The 17,287-nt window shown below is 53.5% G+C and overlaps 1 protein-coding gene across 1 annotated transcript in view; it reads left to right on the top strand.

The window, feature by feature from the left end:
• The window catches only part of CDH4 (cadherin 4), a 475,364-nt gene that overhangs the window by 433,051 nt on the left and 25,026 nt on the right, over nucleotides 1-17,287 (top strand). The window contains exon 7 of the mRNA XM_065919692.1: nucleotides 5,993-6,165. Within this exon, the coding sequence (XP_065775764.1) occupies nucleotides 5,993-6,165 (173 nt within the window). The remainder of the gene's footprint in view (nucleotides 1-5,992; nucleotides 6,166-17,287) is intronic.

Below are 17,287 nucleotides of genomic sequence, written 5' to 3'. Positions count from 1 at the left end.
CTACCCATCATTGTGGTGTGCAGGTTTCTCATTGTGGTGGATTCTCGTTGCAGAGCACAGGCTCTAGGGCATGCAGGCTCAGTAGTTGCAGCTTGTGGGCTCTAGAATGGGTAGGCTTTGGTAGTAGAATAGCAGGCTTCAGCAACAGGCTTAGTTGCTTGGTGGCATGTGGGATCTTTCCAGCCAGGGATAGAATCCGTGTCCCCTGCATTGGCAGGCAGACTCTTTACCACTGAGCCACCAGGGAAGTTCTCAATTACTTATTAATTGTGCACCTCATTTGCACTGCTAGGTGTGAGGTTCATGGGTCAGGGACATTTTTCTACTTTTATTTGAGACCATTGTTGATGCACATGCATTTGTGCAACAGAAGGCACACAGCTCGCATCCACCTTCCCTGACAGTAATGTGAAAATAAAGACTGGCTGATGGGGACCAGCAGAGACTGTGTCTTCAGGGCATGGCAGGGCAGGGGGCAGGGGTGGGGGTCACCAGCCACCATCACAGGCAGGCTGGAAGGCGTGGAGAGGGGGGCTTGGGTGTGCCCCAGTGGGGGCTGGGGGACTGGCAGTAGGGGCCTAGTGTGGGGCATCCTATGTGATTGACTAGGGGTGCATTTTGACTTTTCTGGCAGATTTGGGTTTTGTTTTTATTTGGCTGCATCGGACCTTAATTGCGGCCCACAGACTCTAGAGCACGGGCTCAGTAGTTGTGGCACACGAGCTTAGTTGCCCTGCAGCATGTGGGATCTTGGCTGCTGTGTTCCCTGCATTCCAAGGCCGATTCTCAACCACTGGACCATCAGGGAAGTTCCTGGCTGATTTGTTTTTAACCTGCCTCTGATGACTCAGTTATCAGAGTCTCCCCTGCTCTGGTCCTGGTCAGTTCTTTCCCTCTGTTTTCAGACAGGTTTTGTCTTCCCGTGTGCCTGGTTCATCACGGGCGGAGCCCTGTGTGTGAACAGTTGCCGTGGTGACTTGAGGCTGTGTGAGACAGTACCTTTCTCTGTGGAGGAGGTGCTTTTGCTCCTGCCAGGGACGCTGATAACCTAAGTCACCTTAACTAGAGTCGTGCTCCTGCGAGGCCATCTCTTTCCCATTCACCCTCACCCCTGGAAGTGCACTGCCCTTCCAGATCAGCATTTTCCAGGTGCTCCCACACACACACCCACGGCAAGCCCTAAGCTCAGGTTTTCACCCCATTCCCATCAGTCAGTTGAAAGATCCATGTAGCTCTTTGGCTGTCAGAAACAGTTTTGGAATCAGCAAACATCTCAAGAGGAAAGACGGCCCCAGGCCTGGGCTCCCCTTTCCAGCCAGCACCCCCAAGTCTGCGCCGCTGGTGTGTCTCTGCCCTGAATGAGCTCTTATTGCATGTGAGGTCCAGCTTCTCTCGTTTTCCTCGGGACGAAGATTGGTTTAAAATAACATGGTCCACCATTTCCTAAAAACAGGACTTCCTGGATTTCTTTTAAATACTGAATGCCTCTGGGGAAATTCTACTGATAATTAAATTCATTAAAATTGGGTTTACACAAAATTCTTTGAGAACAGCCATTGCATGAAGCTAGGTGGGTGCGTTTGATGGACTTTCTTCCTATGGCTTTCAAAACACAGAAGTTCTGTATGTTTCCCCTAGAAGACACTCGATAAACATGAGTGGAATGAAGGAATAAACATCCTAGTGGGTGTGCAACTTGGTCTGACTGCAGCCAATTCCCTCTGAAATCCAGCAAACGAGTTCATGTCTCACTGCCACCCTCGACCCCTACACTTCCGGCTGCCTGCAGCCTGTTCTCTGCATGTCTTTTGTTTAATGATATATATTTTTTTTTTAATTTACTTTTTTTATTTTTTGACTGGTGGGTCTGGGAACTACACGTCAGCTTTCTCTCGTTGTGGTGAGCGGGGGCTACTCATCATTGTGGTGCCCAGGCTTCTCATTGTGGTGGCCTCTCTTGTTGCCGAGCTCACAGACTCTAGGCACACAGGCTTCACTAGTTTCAGTGTGTGGGCTCAGTAGTTGTGGCTCTCAGGCTTAGTTCCCCTCAGGCATGTGGGATCTTCCTGGACCAGGAATTGAACCGATGTCCCCCGCCCTGCATTGCAAGGTGGATTTCTAACCACTGGACCAGTAGGGAAACTGTCTGTGTGTCTTTAAGACATACATTCGACCCACTCTCCTGATGAAAGCATCTCCCTGTGATCTTAGAACAAAGTCCAAAATCCTTGCTGTGGGCCCAGCCCACCTCCAGCTCCATCACATGCCCGCACCTCTCTTTTCCTCAAACATCCAGAGCTCTTCTCTGCCCCAGGGCCTTTGTCCCCCCTGCCTACAGTCCTGCCCCCCACTTCCCCACCCCACAGCCCTCATCTCTCAGGCCTGCCCTGCTTCCTCTGAAGTCACCTCCCACCTGGTTACTCCACATGTTCACACAAGCTTTCTTACCCACTTCAAAGCTCTTATCCCAGCTGCCAATGATCTGTCTGTCCTGTGTGTTCTGTCCCTCTTCACTGGCCTGGTAGGGGTGGGACCATGTCCGTATGGTTGTTCTCTAGACATTGAGCACAGAGCCTGGTGCCTGCACACAGCAAGTTCTCAGTCAGTAACTGAGGGGTGAAGTGAAGGGAAAGTCACTCAGTCATGTCCGACCCTTTGCAACCCCATGGGCTATAGCCTGCCAGGCTCTCTGTCCATGAAATTCTCCAGGCAAGAGTACTGGAGTGGGTAGAAAATTCTTCTCCAAGGGATCTTCCCAACCCAGGGAAAGAACCAGGGTCTCCTGCATTGCAGACAGATTCTTTATGAGCTGAGCCACCAGGTTTGCTCAGGAATCCTGGAGTGGGTAGCCATTCCCTTCTCCAGGGGTCTTCTCAACCCAGGGATTGAACCAGGGTTCCCTGCATTGCAGGCGGATTCCTTTTTTTTTACTTTATAATATTGTATTGGTTTTGCCATACATTGACTTGAATCCTCCATGAGTGTACATGTATTCCCCATCCTGAACCCCCCTCCCTCCCCATCCCATCCCTCTGGGTCATCCCAGTGCACCAGCCCCGAGCACCCTGTGTCATGCATCAAACGTGGACTAGCGATTCATTTCACATATGATATTTTACACGTTTCAGTGCCATTCTCCCATATCATCCCACCCTCACCCTCTCCCACAGAGTCCAAAAGACTGTTCAATAATCTGTGTCTCTCTTGCTGTCTCGCATATAGGGTTATCGTAACTTTCTTTCTAAATTCCATATATATGTGTTAGTACACTGTATTGGTGTTTTTCTTTCTGGCTTACTTCATTCTGTATAATAGGCTCCAGTTTCATCCACCTCATTAGAACTGATTAAGATGTATTCTTTTTAATGGCTGAGTAATATTCCATTGTGTATATGTACCACAGCTTTCTTATCCATTCATCTGCTGATGGACATCTAGGTTGCTTCCATGTCCTGGCTATTATAAATGCAGGTGGATTCTTTACCAACTGAGCTACCAGGAAATTGAGAACTAAGCATCCCCATACACTGGAATATTATTCAGCCATAAAAAGGAGTGAACCCTGAAATCATTAGCCTCAGAAAAAGACACCAGATGCAAAGGCCACATGGTATATGATTTCATTTATAAGCCATGCTCAGAAGAGGCCGATCCATAGAAACAGAAAGTGAACACATGTTGCCAGGGGCTGGGAAGGAGGATGTGGTGAAACTCTTAGTGGACACAGATTTCTCTGGGAGGATGACGGAATGCTCTGGAATTAAATACTTTCTACTGACAATGGCACAACAACTGACTATGCCAGGATACACTGACTTGTGCACTTTTTTTTTTTAACGTGTGCACTTTAAAAGGGTGAATTTTCTGATGCGTGGATTACATGTTGATTAAAAAACCTATATAAATCTGAGGATTCTATGAGTGGGTAGCAGGTGCTGCAGGCCTGGAGCTCCTTGCCTCCCGCAGTGTCGAGCCCCACCTAGCGAGGATGTCCTGTCTTTCAGTCATGAAAAGGCGGGTCCTGAGCCCATTTGTCTCTGGTTGGAGAATGAGGACAGAAAACCTGAACCCTGTAAAACAGATTTCCACCTTCCTCTTGCTGTTTGCCTTCTTTTCTGTTTCCATAAAATGCATCTGCCTTAAAAAAACTTTTATTCAGTTAAAGCTGACAGTAAAGCTGACTCTGTGTCAGGCCCTCCCTGGACGGGAGGGTTGGGGAGGCTGGACAGGCACACAAGAGGGCCTGCCAGGCACACACCTCGTACATGAGAGATTCTGGGAGCATGCAGGAGAGACCCCTGCCTCGACCATGGAAGTGTCTCCACCACTGTCCACCCACCTCCTTGTACAGCACCAGCCCAGAGCAAATGCCTAGCATATGTCTGATGAATGAAGCCCCCCGCCCATTACCCCCTTGGATCCCAACAGGCCTGGGGGGCCCCCCCAGCCCCAAGCCAAGTTCAGCCTCAGCATAAGCCACCATCTCCAAAAAGGACCCAGTGGAGGATGGTGCCCACACTCCCTCACCCCTGTGGGCACTTGACAGCACACTGGAACAACCCAGGAACAAGAAACTGAACCAAGAACATGCAGATGAGGACAAGGGCGGCATGCCCCAGGGGCAGTTGCAGGGCTGGGAGCCCATGCCAGTCAGAACTCCTCGTTGCAAGCAAAAAAGGTACTGTAGTGTTAGTCCAGTCATGTCTGACTCTTTGTGACCCCATGGACTGTAGCCCGCCAGGCTCCTCTGTCCATGGGATTCTCCAGGCAGGAATACTGGAGTGGGTTGCCATTCCCTTCTCCAGGGGAATCTTCCCGACCCAGGGATCAAACCCGGGTCTCACCATCTGAACCACCAGGGAAGCCTAAAATAGCATAAAACAAGAAAGGGAATATATTCTAATATTGGTTCAGGTGTACAAAGCATCTGTAAGGGACCCTCCCCTCAATTTTGCTGTGAACCTAAAACTGCTTTATAAAGAAAAGTCTTCATTTTTTTCTGTATATAGATAAAAGCTTCAGATGCAGCTTGACCCAGGGGCTGCCCAGTGAGAGGTGGTCACTTGAGCCTGCCATGGCTTTGTTTCCTCTGAGGTGGCCCTGTCTTCCAGTTTCCATCTCTGTTGCCACAAAATGATCACAGCCCCCAGCCTCACACGCCAGCCCATTCAAGTCCAGGGGCAGGGATGGCATGCTGAATTCATAGAAACCCCAAAAAGCATATATCCTTGCTCCCAAGCTCTGACTGGGTACGACGCCCACTGCTGACCCGACCACTGTGGCCAGGGATGGGGGGCATGCTGATCTAGCCAGGGTCTCCCAGTGGAGGAGGGTGGGTGCCAATAGGAACACCACACCCTGCTCTCAGGAGGCAGGGGACTATCCCGGGGTGTCCTCTGCAGACCCCAACCCTGGCACCTGGTGGGGAACAGGCGCTGAGCCGAGAGAGGGTCTAGGTACTCACCACCTCTGAGCTCGCACGCTCCGAATTTACTGCACCTTCTTCTGCATCCCGTGTGCACAGCATCCCCTCTGAGGGGTCTCTTCTCACTGAGCATCCTCGAGTGCCTATTAGGCACCTTCTGGATACAGCCCTGTCTCTCTACTATGTGCTGAGCCCCCACCATGCCGGCCGGAGCCTTGGGCTATGTGGCTCAGGAGGGAGTGTGCTGGGTTTTAAGCCAGAATTGCAGGCTGTGCTGACGCTGGGTGGCTCCCTCTCCTGACGAAGTCAGAGCAGCGACCTCAGAGCAGACTTGAGCCTGGGAAGAAGGCCCCACCCCCGTGGTTCTGCAGGGGGATCTGGGGGTGGGGGGAGGTACAGACACATTCCCAGGGCCTGGCAGCGGCCCAGCCCACGGGTGGAGAAGGACACGCACCACATCCAGCCTCCAGGAAGACATGATCATGGGAGACATCTGCCTGGGTGTGTGTGAGGGGCAGCGGCGGGGATGGCAGGCAAGTGCCCCATGAGCTGCCATCTCTGTTGCAGGCACCTACGTGATGACAGTCACGGCCAACGACGCGGATGACGCCACCACGGCCAACGGGATGGTGCGCTACCGGATCGTGACGCAGACCCCGCAGAGCCCCTCCCAGAACATGTTCACCATCAACAGTGAAACGGGCGACATCGTGACCGTGGCCGCTGGCCTGGACCGAGAGGTGAGGCGGCGCCGCGGGGCCAGACCACGGCCTCCCCGCTGCGGTCTGTGTGGGAGAGGGTAGCCCAGATGGGGGTCACCACTGGCCTGGGTGGAATGGTGGTGGTCACTGCTGCTGCCACCAGAGGGATGGAGGAGGGGGATCGTGTGTATATGCAGTGGATGACATGTTTATGGTGTGGATCATGTGTTTATATGATGTGGGTCACATTCATATAAAGTGGATCACGTGTTTATATGTGGTGGATCACATGTTTATATTATGTGGATTGTGTGTTTATATGATGTGGGTTTCATGTTTATATAAAGTGGATCACATGTTTATATGATTGGATCACATGCTTATATGAAGTAGATTGTGTATATTATATGGATTGTGTGTATTATGTGGATCATGTGTTAATATCATGTGGATTGTGTGTTGATATGAAGTAGATCATGGGTTGATATGAAGTGGATCACATTGATATGAAGTGGATTGTGTGTATATACAGTGGACCGTGTGTATACTCGGTGGATCACATGTATAAGTAGTTGGTTTCACATGTATATATAGTGGATTGCATGTGAATATGGAGAAGATCACATTATGTATAGTGGACCGTGTGTTTATATGCAGTAGATCACATGTGTGTGTAGTGGATTGCACGTTTTTATAGAGTAGTTCATGTGTATATGCAATGGACTGCATGTATAGGCAGTGGACTGTGTCCACAGGGTGCCGTGAATGGATGAGGTAGGGCTAACTAGGAAGAAGTCGGAGGCTTCTCAGAAGAGGTGGCCTTGCTCTGAGCCTTGGAGGTTGATATAATCAGGTATATTTCCTCCCCTTTGGGACTGAAGACCTGCTTTTTCTGAACACTGCACACCACACGCCTAACTGGTTCTGAGCAATCACAGATTCCCACCCCACAGACTCCTCCTTTCAATCAAAAATTTTCACTGAGCACTGACTTTGTGCTGGAAACCACCAAGGGTGCCAGACAGAGAGTAGTGGACAGGGCGAGTGGTGACTGTTTGTGTGGGGCTGACTTTGCAGCAGGGAGGAGTGGGCGAGGGGGGATGATCCCCACAAGATAAATGAGTCCAGGTAGTGGCATGGCTTATAAGGAAATAGCATCATGTGATGTCCACAAAGGATTTGGTGGGGGCTGGCGTCCAGGGAGGCCCCGTCCTGGTCTCAGGAAGGGTGTTTATGAGTGTCCCAGGGCTGTCCTAACAAAGGAAGCATGTCCTCTCTCAGTGCTGGAGACCATGAGCCCAAGATCCTGGCAACCTTGGGCCCCAGCCTGGCAGAGCAGAGGGTCCCACCCACCTCCCCCGGGGGACAGATCCACTCCCCTGCCCAGCACAACCTTGCTGGCCTCCACCACCTCTAAAGAGCCCCTGCTCATTGCTAGATGAGCCTAGACTTCAGGTGAAGGAAGCAGAGAGGCGGGAGCAGGTGGTACCAGCCCTTGGCCCCAGTCGCCCAGCCTGCTGAGCCATCACCTGCCCTGTTTGAGATAACGAGCGGCCCGCCGCACGGTCCTGCTGGGAGCTTGGCTGCAGCTTCAGGCTCGGAGGAGAGAAGAGGTGTTCCCAGGGCCTCTGCCCGAGGAGAGAGGGCAGCACCCAAGGGACTTTATGCAGAGCAGGGAGACCCCAGCTGGGAAAGCTCGGGGAGGTGGGCGGGGAAAGCTGCTCGTTCCGAAGGCGCAGGGCGGCTCTGAACACCATGCCCCTGCTTTCCCCTGTGAGTGGCCTGCGGGCTGTCCCTGGTTTGCCTTTACCTACGAATACCCGGGCAGGTGTGGAGTGGGACAGACAGAGGATGGGTGGTCAGCCAGAAGCAGGAGGAGGTGTGGGCATGCCTGCTACTCGTGCAAGTGTGTGCTGAGATCATGCATGGCAGAGCCTGTTCTGGACAGTGGGGCCAGAACCCCAGCATGGGCCAAGTACTGTGTGCATTGTCACATCTTAGTCCTTGAAACCGCCCTGGGGGGGACTCCTGGAGCAGCGTTTCTTTCCAGATGAGAAAGGCAAAGCTTCAGGGCTCTTAGTTGCCCAGGGCCACGGGGTCTCAGAGCTCAGGAGAAGCTCGGCCCCCATACTACAAACTGTCTGTCGTTGTCTGAAGTGCACATTTAACTGAGCAGGCTGTTTTTGTTTGCTCTGTCTGGCAACCAACCCTGAATCAGCCGCCCACTCTGGGCCCAGGTGGGGGCAGGGGTACCTCTTGGAGAGTTCGGTATGTGTACCCCCTCCTGCATACCCCCTCCTTGGGCTCCGCAGCACCTGGCTGGCTGCCCAGCACGGGATGGGCCAGCCGGTGTTCTGGGACCAGCCTGGCTTCAAGTTCACAGTGACCCAACCGAACAGGAAGAAACAGCCTGGGCAGTGCCCAGCCCAGGGTCCTCTGGCCCCTGATTGGTTCAGTCCCGCCCCTGAGGCCGGGCCTCTCCTTTGGGACCGCTCCTGGGTCGGTCATGGGCACCCCACCAGCTCCCCCCCCAAAATCTCCTCCCCCCCACCTCCCCCCAGAGCAGGTGGTTGCTGGATCTTAAGCGGGTCAAGTGAAATAATTAAGCACAAGCTGTCTGCACTAATTAGTGCATCCACAGACCAGGACTGCAATTATCCTGAGACAGCTGCTGGCCACTCCTTTCCCCACTGCAGGACAAGCCCTCAGGTGTGCGGGGGGGCAGCCTGGGAGGGCCCGGACCAGGAAAGGGCAGCCCCGCAGACAGAGCGAGGGAGGGTGGACCAGGACAAGGGCAGCAGGACTAGCACCCTGAGGCCCCCACGCCTGAGCTCCTTGGCCCTGGTATCCCGCGGCCTGGCCCCCCCACCACCACCACGCTGGCTTCTGTCTCCACCCCTCCCCTCTCCAGCCACCGGACTCACTGGCCTCTCCCATCTGGCTCTTCCCGTATTCTCACCAGACGCCACCTCCTCAGGGAAGCCCCCCAGACTCCTCTTCTCTCACTGAACCTGCAGTTCCTACAGAGCCCAGTGTGGGGCAGATACTCTGGAGACTTCTCTTCTTTGCTGGGGGTCCCTTCCTATGGGTCTGCATGGCCCATGACTTATGCATGAGCCTCTCTCCCAGCACCCCTGCATCCCACCATCAGGGCGACGTCCCCACGAGGAGACATGTGACCCAAGGGGGTGGCCAGTGTCCCCAGCTCCAGTGAGGAACAGGGAGAGACTTGGTGAGGGGCCGAGAGAAGGCTCCATCCCCAGGGCCCAGGTCATGTGAGGCCAGGATAAGGACACAGTGTGGATGGATGGGTGACCTGGAGGCTTGGTGGCCCAGAGGGAGGGACCACAGCCATCCTGTCTGGGGCCACACAGGCACGTGGGACCAGTGGGAGCCGGCAGCATGAGGATGGTGGCCTGGCTTGGAGTCACAAAGGGGGTGGGTCAGAGAATGCACACAGGGTTGTGGGGCTCGCTCTGAGCCTCCCCCAGGGAGATGGTCATTCACGTGGGCGGTGGGGAGAGGGAGGGAGCAAGGTGGTGTTGACTGGGCACCTACTGTGTACCATGCACTCCCGATACTAACTGCACTAAAGACAAGCCCCTTGGGGCAGCCAGTGCCCAGTTGCTGGGGATGCCATCCACTACACTGTCCTCCTTCTGTCCTGAGCTGCCCCCTGTGGGTGGGATGCCAGACTCCTCTGGCAGTGGCCGGTATGTCTCAACTTAGACATTGCAAGGCCTCAGCTGCACATGTGGAGGGTGCACCCATGTTGGGTGGGAACTCAGCCTGCTGCGCCCTTCCCGTGTGGTTTCCCAACCTGACCTGTGGCTTTGTCTGGACACCCATGAACTAAACGTACAAAGGACCACAGGCAGGGCCTTTCTGCTCTCTTTGAAGGATGCTGACCACCCCCACCCCCACTCCTGTGGACAGAGGTTTCCCCTTGGCGGGCAGTTTCTTTCAAAACTGGCTTCCTGTTTGCAGAGTAAGTCGTCTTTAGAAAGGAGGAAAATCCACAAACATAATTGCCACTGTGTCTAATTAGGCAGAGCTATGTAAATCGAGCATTTCTACATGATTAAAATGTCAGGAGAGCTGGGGTGACACAGGAGCGGCTGAGTGTCTCTCGCATCCCTATCATCGGAGAGGCCCCTCTTGCTAATCCTGCTCATCTGCCTCCCTCCTAATTAGAATATTTATGGCCTGATAAGCCAGGCAGGTGGTGCTCTGGAGGGAGGATAGTCACTGGGCTATGTGACCTGCCCGTCCAGCTCCATCCTTGAACCGCTGACCATGGGAAGCTCACCGTCTTGAAACTTCTCCCAAAGGGGCGAAATTCACCATATTATGGTTCATAGGACTTTTTTTTTTAATAGGACTTTTAAGAAAGCAACTCCAACACCTTTCTATAGTTTTCAAGCGTCTCCACTCTATGTGGCTATCAGATGAGATTTCACAGAGAGTGATGAGTGATAAAGATGGCTTATCCCAGGGCCAGTAATGATTGTGACCTCTGCTAACTTTATGAATTCACTCATGGAACTCAGCTCAGGTGGAAAACATTCTTAGTGACAAGACCAGCATCCCCCCTTGCTCACAAGAAATGTCACGACAGGCCACGTGGGAAATTCCAAAAATTTGTTTTCCTGGAAAAGGAGCTCTCTGTAAGACCATAGCAGGCATCAGGGGGAGTGGGGTCAGTGGTGGTCTTGGACCAGGTAGAGTTCGGTGCATGTCGTTTAGTCACTAAGTCGTGTCTGACTCTTTGCAACCCCATGGACTGCAGCATGCCAGACTTCCCTGTCCTTCACTGATCCCAGAGTTTGCTCAAGCCCATGTTGAGTCAGTGATGCCAGTCAACCATCTCATCCTCTGTTGCCCCCTTCTCCTCCTGCCCTCAATCTTTCCCAGTATCAGGGTCTTTTCCAGTGAGTCAGCCCTTCGCATTAGGTGACCAAAGTATTGGAGCTTCAGCTTCAGCATCAGTCCTTCCAATGAATATTCAGGGTTGATTTCCTTTAGGACTGACTGCTTTGATCTGCTTGCAGTCCAAGGGACTCTCGAGAGTCTTCTCCAGCACCACAATTCGAAAGCATCAATTCTTAGGCGCTTAGCTTCCTTTATGGTTCAGCTCTCACATCTATACACAACTACTGAAAAATCCATAGCTTTGACCACACAGACCTTTGTCGGCAAAGTAATGTCTGCTTTTTAATATGCTGTCTAGTTTGGTCACAGCTTTCCTTCCAAGGAGCAAACATTTTTTAATTTCATGGCTGCAGTCACCATCCGCAGTGATTTTGGAGCCCAAGAAAATAAAATCTGTAACTGCTTCTACTTTTTCCCCTTCTATTTGCCATGAAGTGATGGAACTGGATGCCATGATCTTAGATCTAATCCCTTGAATCTATTTGTCACCTCCACTGTATAATCATAAGGGATTTGATTTAGGTCATACCTGAATGGCCTAGTGGTTTTTTTCCGTGTGTGTGTGTGTGTTAGTCACTCAGTCATGTCCGACTCTGTGACCCCATGAACTGTGGCCCACCAGGCTCTTGAGCTACAGTCAACTCTGGGTCTTGTTTTTGCTGACTATATAGAAATTCTCCATCTTTAGCAGCAAAGACTATAATGAATCTGATTTCAGTATTGACCATCTGGTGAGGTCCATGTGTAGAGTCACCTCTTTTGTTGGAAAAGGGTGTTTGCTATGACCAGTGTGTTCTCTTGGCAAAACTCTGTTGGCCTTTGTCCTGCTTCATTTTTTACTCCAAGGCCAAAGTTGCCTGTTACCCCAGGTATCTCTTGACTTCCTACTTTTGCATTCCAGTCCCCTGTGATGAAAGGACATCTTTTTTGGTGTTAGTTCTAGAAGGTCTTGTAGGTCTTCATAGAACTGGTCAACTTCAGCTTCTTCGGCATTAGTGGTTGGGGCATAGACTTGGATTACTGTGATGTTGGTTTGCCTTAGAAGCGAACAGAGATCATTCTGTCATTTTTGAGACTGCATCCAAGTACCGCATTTTGGACTCTTGTTGACTATGAAGGCTACTCTATTTCTTCTAAGGGATTCTTGCCCACATTAGTAGATATAATGGTCATCTGAATTAAATTCGTCAATTCCTGTCCATTTTAGTTCACTGATTCCTAAGAGGTCAATGTTCACTCTTACCATCTCCTGCCTGACCACCTCCAATTTACTTGATTCATGGATGTAACATTTCAGGTTCCTATGCAGTATTGTTCTTTACAGCATTGGACTTGATTTTCACCACCAGACACACCCCCAGCTGAGCAATGTTTCTGCCTTGGCCCAGCCACTTCATTCTTTCTGGAGCTGTGAGTAATTGCCCTTCACTCTTCCCCAGTAGCACATTGGACACCTACCAGCCTGGGGGGACTTATCTTCCAGTGTCATGTCTTTTTGCCCTCTCATACTCTTCACGGGGTTCTTGGGGCAAGAATACTGGAGTGGGTTGCCATGTCCCCCTCCAGTGGACCATGTTTTGTCAGAACTCGCCACTATGATCCATCGATCTGTGTAGCCCTGCACCATTGAGTTACCATAGCTTCATTCAGCTACACAAGTCACTTAACCACGACAAGGTTGTGATCCACGAAGGGGGTTCAATATATCCCACTGGCCAATTCTTGAATCATTTTTGCCAAACACTCTTTTTAAGACACCAAATGTGGCTTTGTGGTCTCAGAGAAAAAAAAATGCCCATTGAATCTACTGACCCCCCTCACACTGGGTCCTCACCCCTGAAGTCATTGCACCCCCAAAAAAAGAGAACAGAGAGAAGAAGAAAAGTGATGCTAGCAGGGTCTCAGGGCTCCAGCTTGCCTCTGAGACTGGCCTCACCTGTGACTTCCAAGGGTCTCCTGAGTCACAGGATGGTCCTGCAGATGTGGGGGTCTGGCAGCGAGCAGGGCAACCCCTCCAGGACCCACCGCCCATGCATCTGTCTTCACGAGGCCCCTCGACACCACGCTCCTGGCCACACTGGGTCCAGCCAGTTCCCAGGGTTTCCAGGGCTTTCCAGATGTCACCTCCCTGCCGGCCTCCACTTAATGTTGTCACAGTGGGAAATAAGCCCCAGGGAAAGCAGATGATAGCACTTCCTTTAGAGAAAGATGAGAAATGCAAATTAAAAGCCAGGGTCTGTGCTGAGTTCCCTGATGGATTCTTTCCATGCGGGACAGAACCATCCAGACCACAGGGCAGCTGCCCACAGAGCATGCCCGGGAGTGGCTCAGGCCCGCAGCCCCATACCTGCCTCCTGGGGCTTAGCTGCCCCGAGGCATGTGGAATCTTCCCACACCAGGATTCGAACCTGTGCCTCCTACACTGGGAGGTAGATTCTTTACCACTGAGCCACCAGGGAAGCCCTGTATCCTCACTCTTGACAGTGGCTTTTAAGAGAAGCAGCAACAGACCTGGGGCCCAGAGTCTGGAGCCACCAGGAGGATGGACTGGGCTACCACCTGGCATAGGCCAGCTTCCCATCCAGGTCAGGGTGGTGCCACCGGGCTGAAGTTGTGGGCGCGGAGCGGGTGCCCTGTGAGGCTGTTCAGCCTGCGGTTGGCCTGCAGGCCCAGCATGGGGTGCGGGTGCCTGGGGACCCCACGAGGCAGGAGTGGAGTGTGGGCACCTGGAAGTGTCATTTGTTCTGCGAAGCCCCCTGTGTTCACGTGGGTGGGTCGGCGGTGTTTGGCACCTCTGCAGCGCTGTGCTCCCTCCCCACCCCCCCGACCACTGTCTACCTCAGGGCCTTTCTAGCCCTGAAGGATACCCGGGTATCAGCAGTGACTCCCCACTCTCAGCCCCCCAGGCCCGGCCCCTCTATCCTGCCCTCCCTGTGGAGCGGCCTACAACCATGAGCCTTTGCGGGTCTGGCCGTTCTCACTGAGCATCTTGCATTCAAGGCTTGTCCACGCTGTGGCTGGGGTCAGTGCTTCACCCCTTTTCATGGCTTAATTGTATTCTGCTGCAGACAGGCACATTTGCTCATCCCCTCATCAACTGGTGGGCATTCAGACCACTCCCCATGACAGGTCCTGCTGTGATCACAGAACAGCCCCTGCTTGGATGCCTGTTCTCGTCCTCTTGGGCATATGCCTAGACATGGACTTGTGGTCAGAAGGTGACTGTAAATTCCCAGGACCCGCTGCCTATTTTCCACGGTGGCCACACACTCCATGCCTTTTGGGACGAGTCTCAATGTGCTTGTGTGAACAGGTCATCAGCCTTGTGGCTTTCCCCACGCCCAGGGCCCATCTAGAGGGTCCCCCGCTGTGTTCTCAGGCCCCGAGGACACCCACGGGCTGAGCACATGAGAACCAGACACGGGCAGGCAGTTAGGCTGCAGTATCTCCAGGGATAGGCTGGCCCAGTCCCAGGAGCAGTGGGGCAGCAGGGTCCGAGCTGCGTGTCCTGGCAGCCCCAAGTGGAGAGGGCCGAGGGTGGAGGGTGCAGGAATCTTTGATGCTTTTCTAGGGCAGGCCAGCCAGCTGCATTATTGATGGACGTTCTGCAAAATTTAAATGCTGAGCTATGGGGAGGTGAGTGAAAACCCCAGGGACTCCCGCTTGCAGTTTTCTTCCCTCCTCCCGAACTGGAAAATGGTCAGATCACGTTTTAATGAATTCACTGCAGCACTACTGCTGCCCGGCTCTGGAGGCTCTGCACCCGGCAGGAGCAGGGGGACTGTTGGGCAGCTGCCAGGCTGACCGGCAGGGGCACCTGCTCAGTACACCTCCTGGTGGCCGCAGCTATCACCAACCATCCTCCGGCAGGTGGCCCACGCCCCCACCTCCCTCCAGCTCCGCTGGGGTGGGCGTCATAGGGAGAGGAGAGGTGCAGGAGGAACACTGGCCGATGACTGGTCCAGAGCTGGGCCCAGGGTCCTCTCTGAGCCCCAGGGGGACCCAGGAAGAGGGTTACTGGAGTCCGGGATCCAGCCGCCACATGGCTCACCAGTTCCGACCTGAGAACCCAGTTTGATCACCTGCAAAGTGGGAATGGTATTGCACCCTATTCCCCAGGGCTGGCGGAAGGACGGGTGGGGCTACTGCATGTGGTCTGTGGATCCACCAGCAGGAGGCACTAGAACCAGCCTGAAAACAGCCCCATGCAGCCCACCAACTCTGGGGCCCCTCCCCGGCCTCCCGCAAATGGTGACAAGCATGCTAAGGCCAAGAAGCAAGGCCCGAGGAAGGCTTTTTAAATAAAAACAGCAAATCTCTTACTCACGCTAGACCCTCCCAACAAGTAAAGCTGGAACATTTGCAAGAGGGTGTCTGTCCAGGGACGTTTCCTAGGGTCCACCTTGGCCCCACCACCCACTCTCAGGTGACCATTATGAAGTCTGGAAAATATACTTTCTAAAGCTAAAGCCACAGCAGAGCCTGGCCCGCATTCCCCCAGTGCCCCCACGATGACCTGTCTTGAGCCTAGCTGGGCTGACTGGATCTCAGAGGCCCCACCCATGGGGAGACACTGGACTCTGCTCCCTGCCCATATTTCCTCCTTCTCTCTGGATTTTCTTTCTGCACCCCGCACTCCCCTCACCCCTGCACCACACAGCCTAGAAGGACCCCGCCACCACCACCTGGCTCCCAAAAGCAGGACCGGCATGCCCTCTAGTGGTGGTTGTCTGTACAATACACACTTGCACAGGCACCAACATGCACACAGTCCTAGGCATGCACACACAAACACACCACATGTACATACACACACATGCATGTGTCTATACATGTATGTGTATAGACACATACTTGTCTATACATGTATGTGTATAGACACAAGCTTGCACATGCATATACACCCATGCAAACACACACATGAAGTGTCCCTGTCTCTGAGATGGTTTGGTTCTCCAGTGTCGTCTTAGGGCCGCAGCCCATAATGGTCTCAATGTAGAGGCGGTGATTCCACAATAAAAAAAATAAAGATTGGAGAGGTGACTTCTTGCTGCAGTCAGTCACATGACAGCAGTGTCAAGGGGTGAACACTTTGCCTCCTCTGCTCTGGTTAAATCCCTCCCTTTGCTGTGGGGTCCCAGGAGCCAAGTTGGGGTGAGGTCCCTCCTCTCAGCCCTCCAGCCTGGATCTCCCTCCCTCCCACCAGGCAGTTGCACAGGCAGAGTCCCAATGCTGAGGCCATGGGATCGCAGGACAGCCTCTCCCAGCGGGGGTCTCACCATCTGCTTCAAGGAAGGCCAGCGTGGGGATGGGGCTGTTTCGGGGGCCTTAGTCCTGCCAGTGGCCTGTGAAGGGCAAGCTGAGGCCTTGGTTCCTGGGGTGACCACACACTGTGTGCCGTCAAATGACAGCTGTGGAGGCCAGGGGTCCAAGACGAAGGCTGGGCCATGCTGGTTCCTTCTGGAGGGTCATGGAACACTGCCTGTGCATCTGCTGGCTTCCAGTCATGCTGCAGCCCTTGGCATCCTTGGCTTGTGGTCACTCCAACCTCTGCCCCGTCTCGTGTGCCCTCTGCCCTCATCTTCTCTTACTGGACACCTGTTGTTGCACTGGGCTGCCCTGACCCAGGGGGCCCAGGTCCATCTTGACCTTGACTTTATCTAAAAGGCTCATGATGGACTTGGGAGCACAACTTAACCAGTCACCAGGTTGTCCCATCATCTCTTTACTGTCCCTGAAGTATGACCTCTGCTGGCCACCGAGAGCAGAGTGGGAGCAGAGGTGGGCAGCTGGGGCCCAGGAGCCAAGCGCCATCTGTCCCGGGCCAGCTGTGTGGCCCACGTGTGACCCGTTTAGTGAGGAGTTGCCTGCACTGGACAGTGGGCTCCTGAGCTGGGTCTTGCGTGTCGTCTTCCCCACGACGCCCGCACAGAGCAGGACCTGGGCAGGTCAGATGGGAGGCCCCACATCTCCTTCCTGCTCCTCATCCCCCAGGACCCCAGGTGGCCAGAGCTTCCACGTCGGGTTGGCAGAGCCCTGGGGGTGCCCCGCAGTGGGACTCTGGACGCCTCAGCCCTGCAAGATCACCAGCCATGAGGTGGTCTCCATTCAACACTGATCCCAGGAGCCCCCTCCCTGACTGCCTGCCGCGGTTTATGTTGTACGAGGTCCAGAAACATCTCTGCAGCCAGGCCTGTGGAGGGGGTCAGCCCAAGGGGTGTCCCCAACA

The sequence above is a fragment of the Muntiacus reevesi genome, chromosome 2 (genome assembly GCF_963930625.1).
Source record: "Muntiacus reevesi chromosome 2, mMunRee1.1, whole genome shotgun sequence".
In the NCBI taxonomy this organism is placed as follows: Eukaryota; Metazoa; Chordata; class Mammalia; order Artiodactyla; family Cervidae; genus Muntiacus; species Muntiacus reevesi.
Note: the sequence above shows the minus strand (reverse complement) of the source record. Positions and strands in the feature narration are given on the sequence as shown.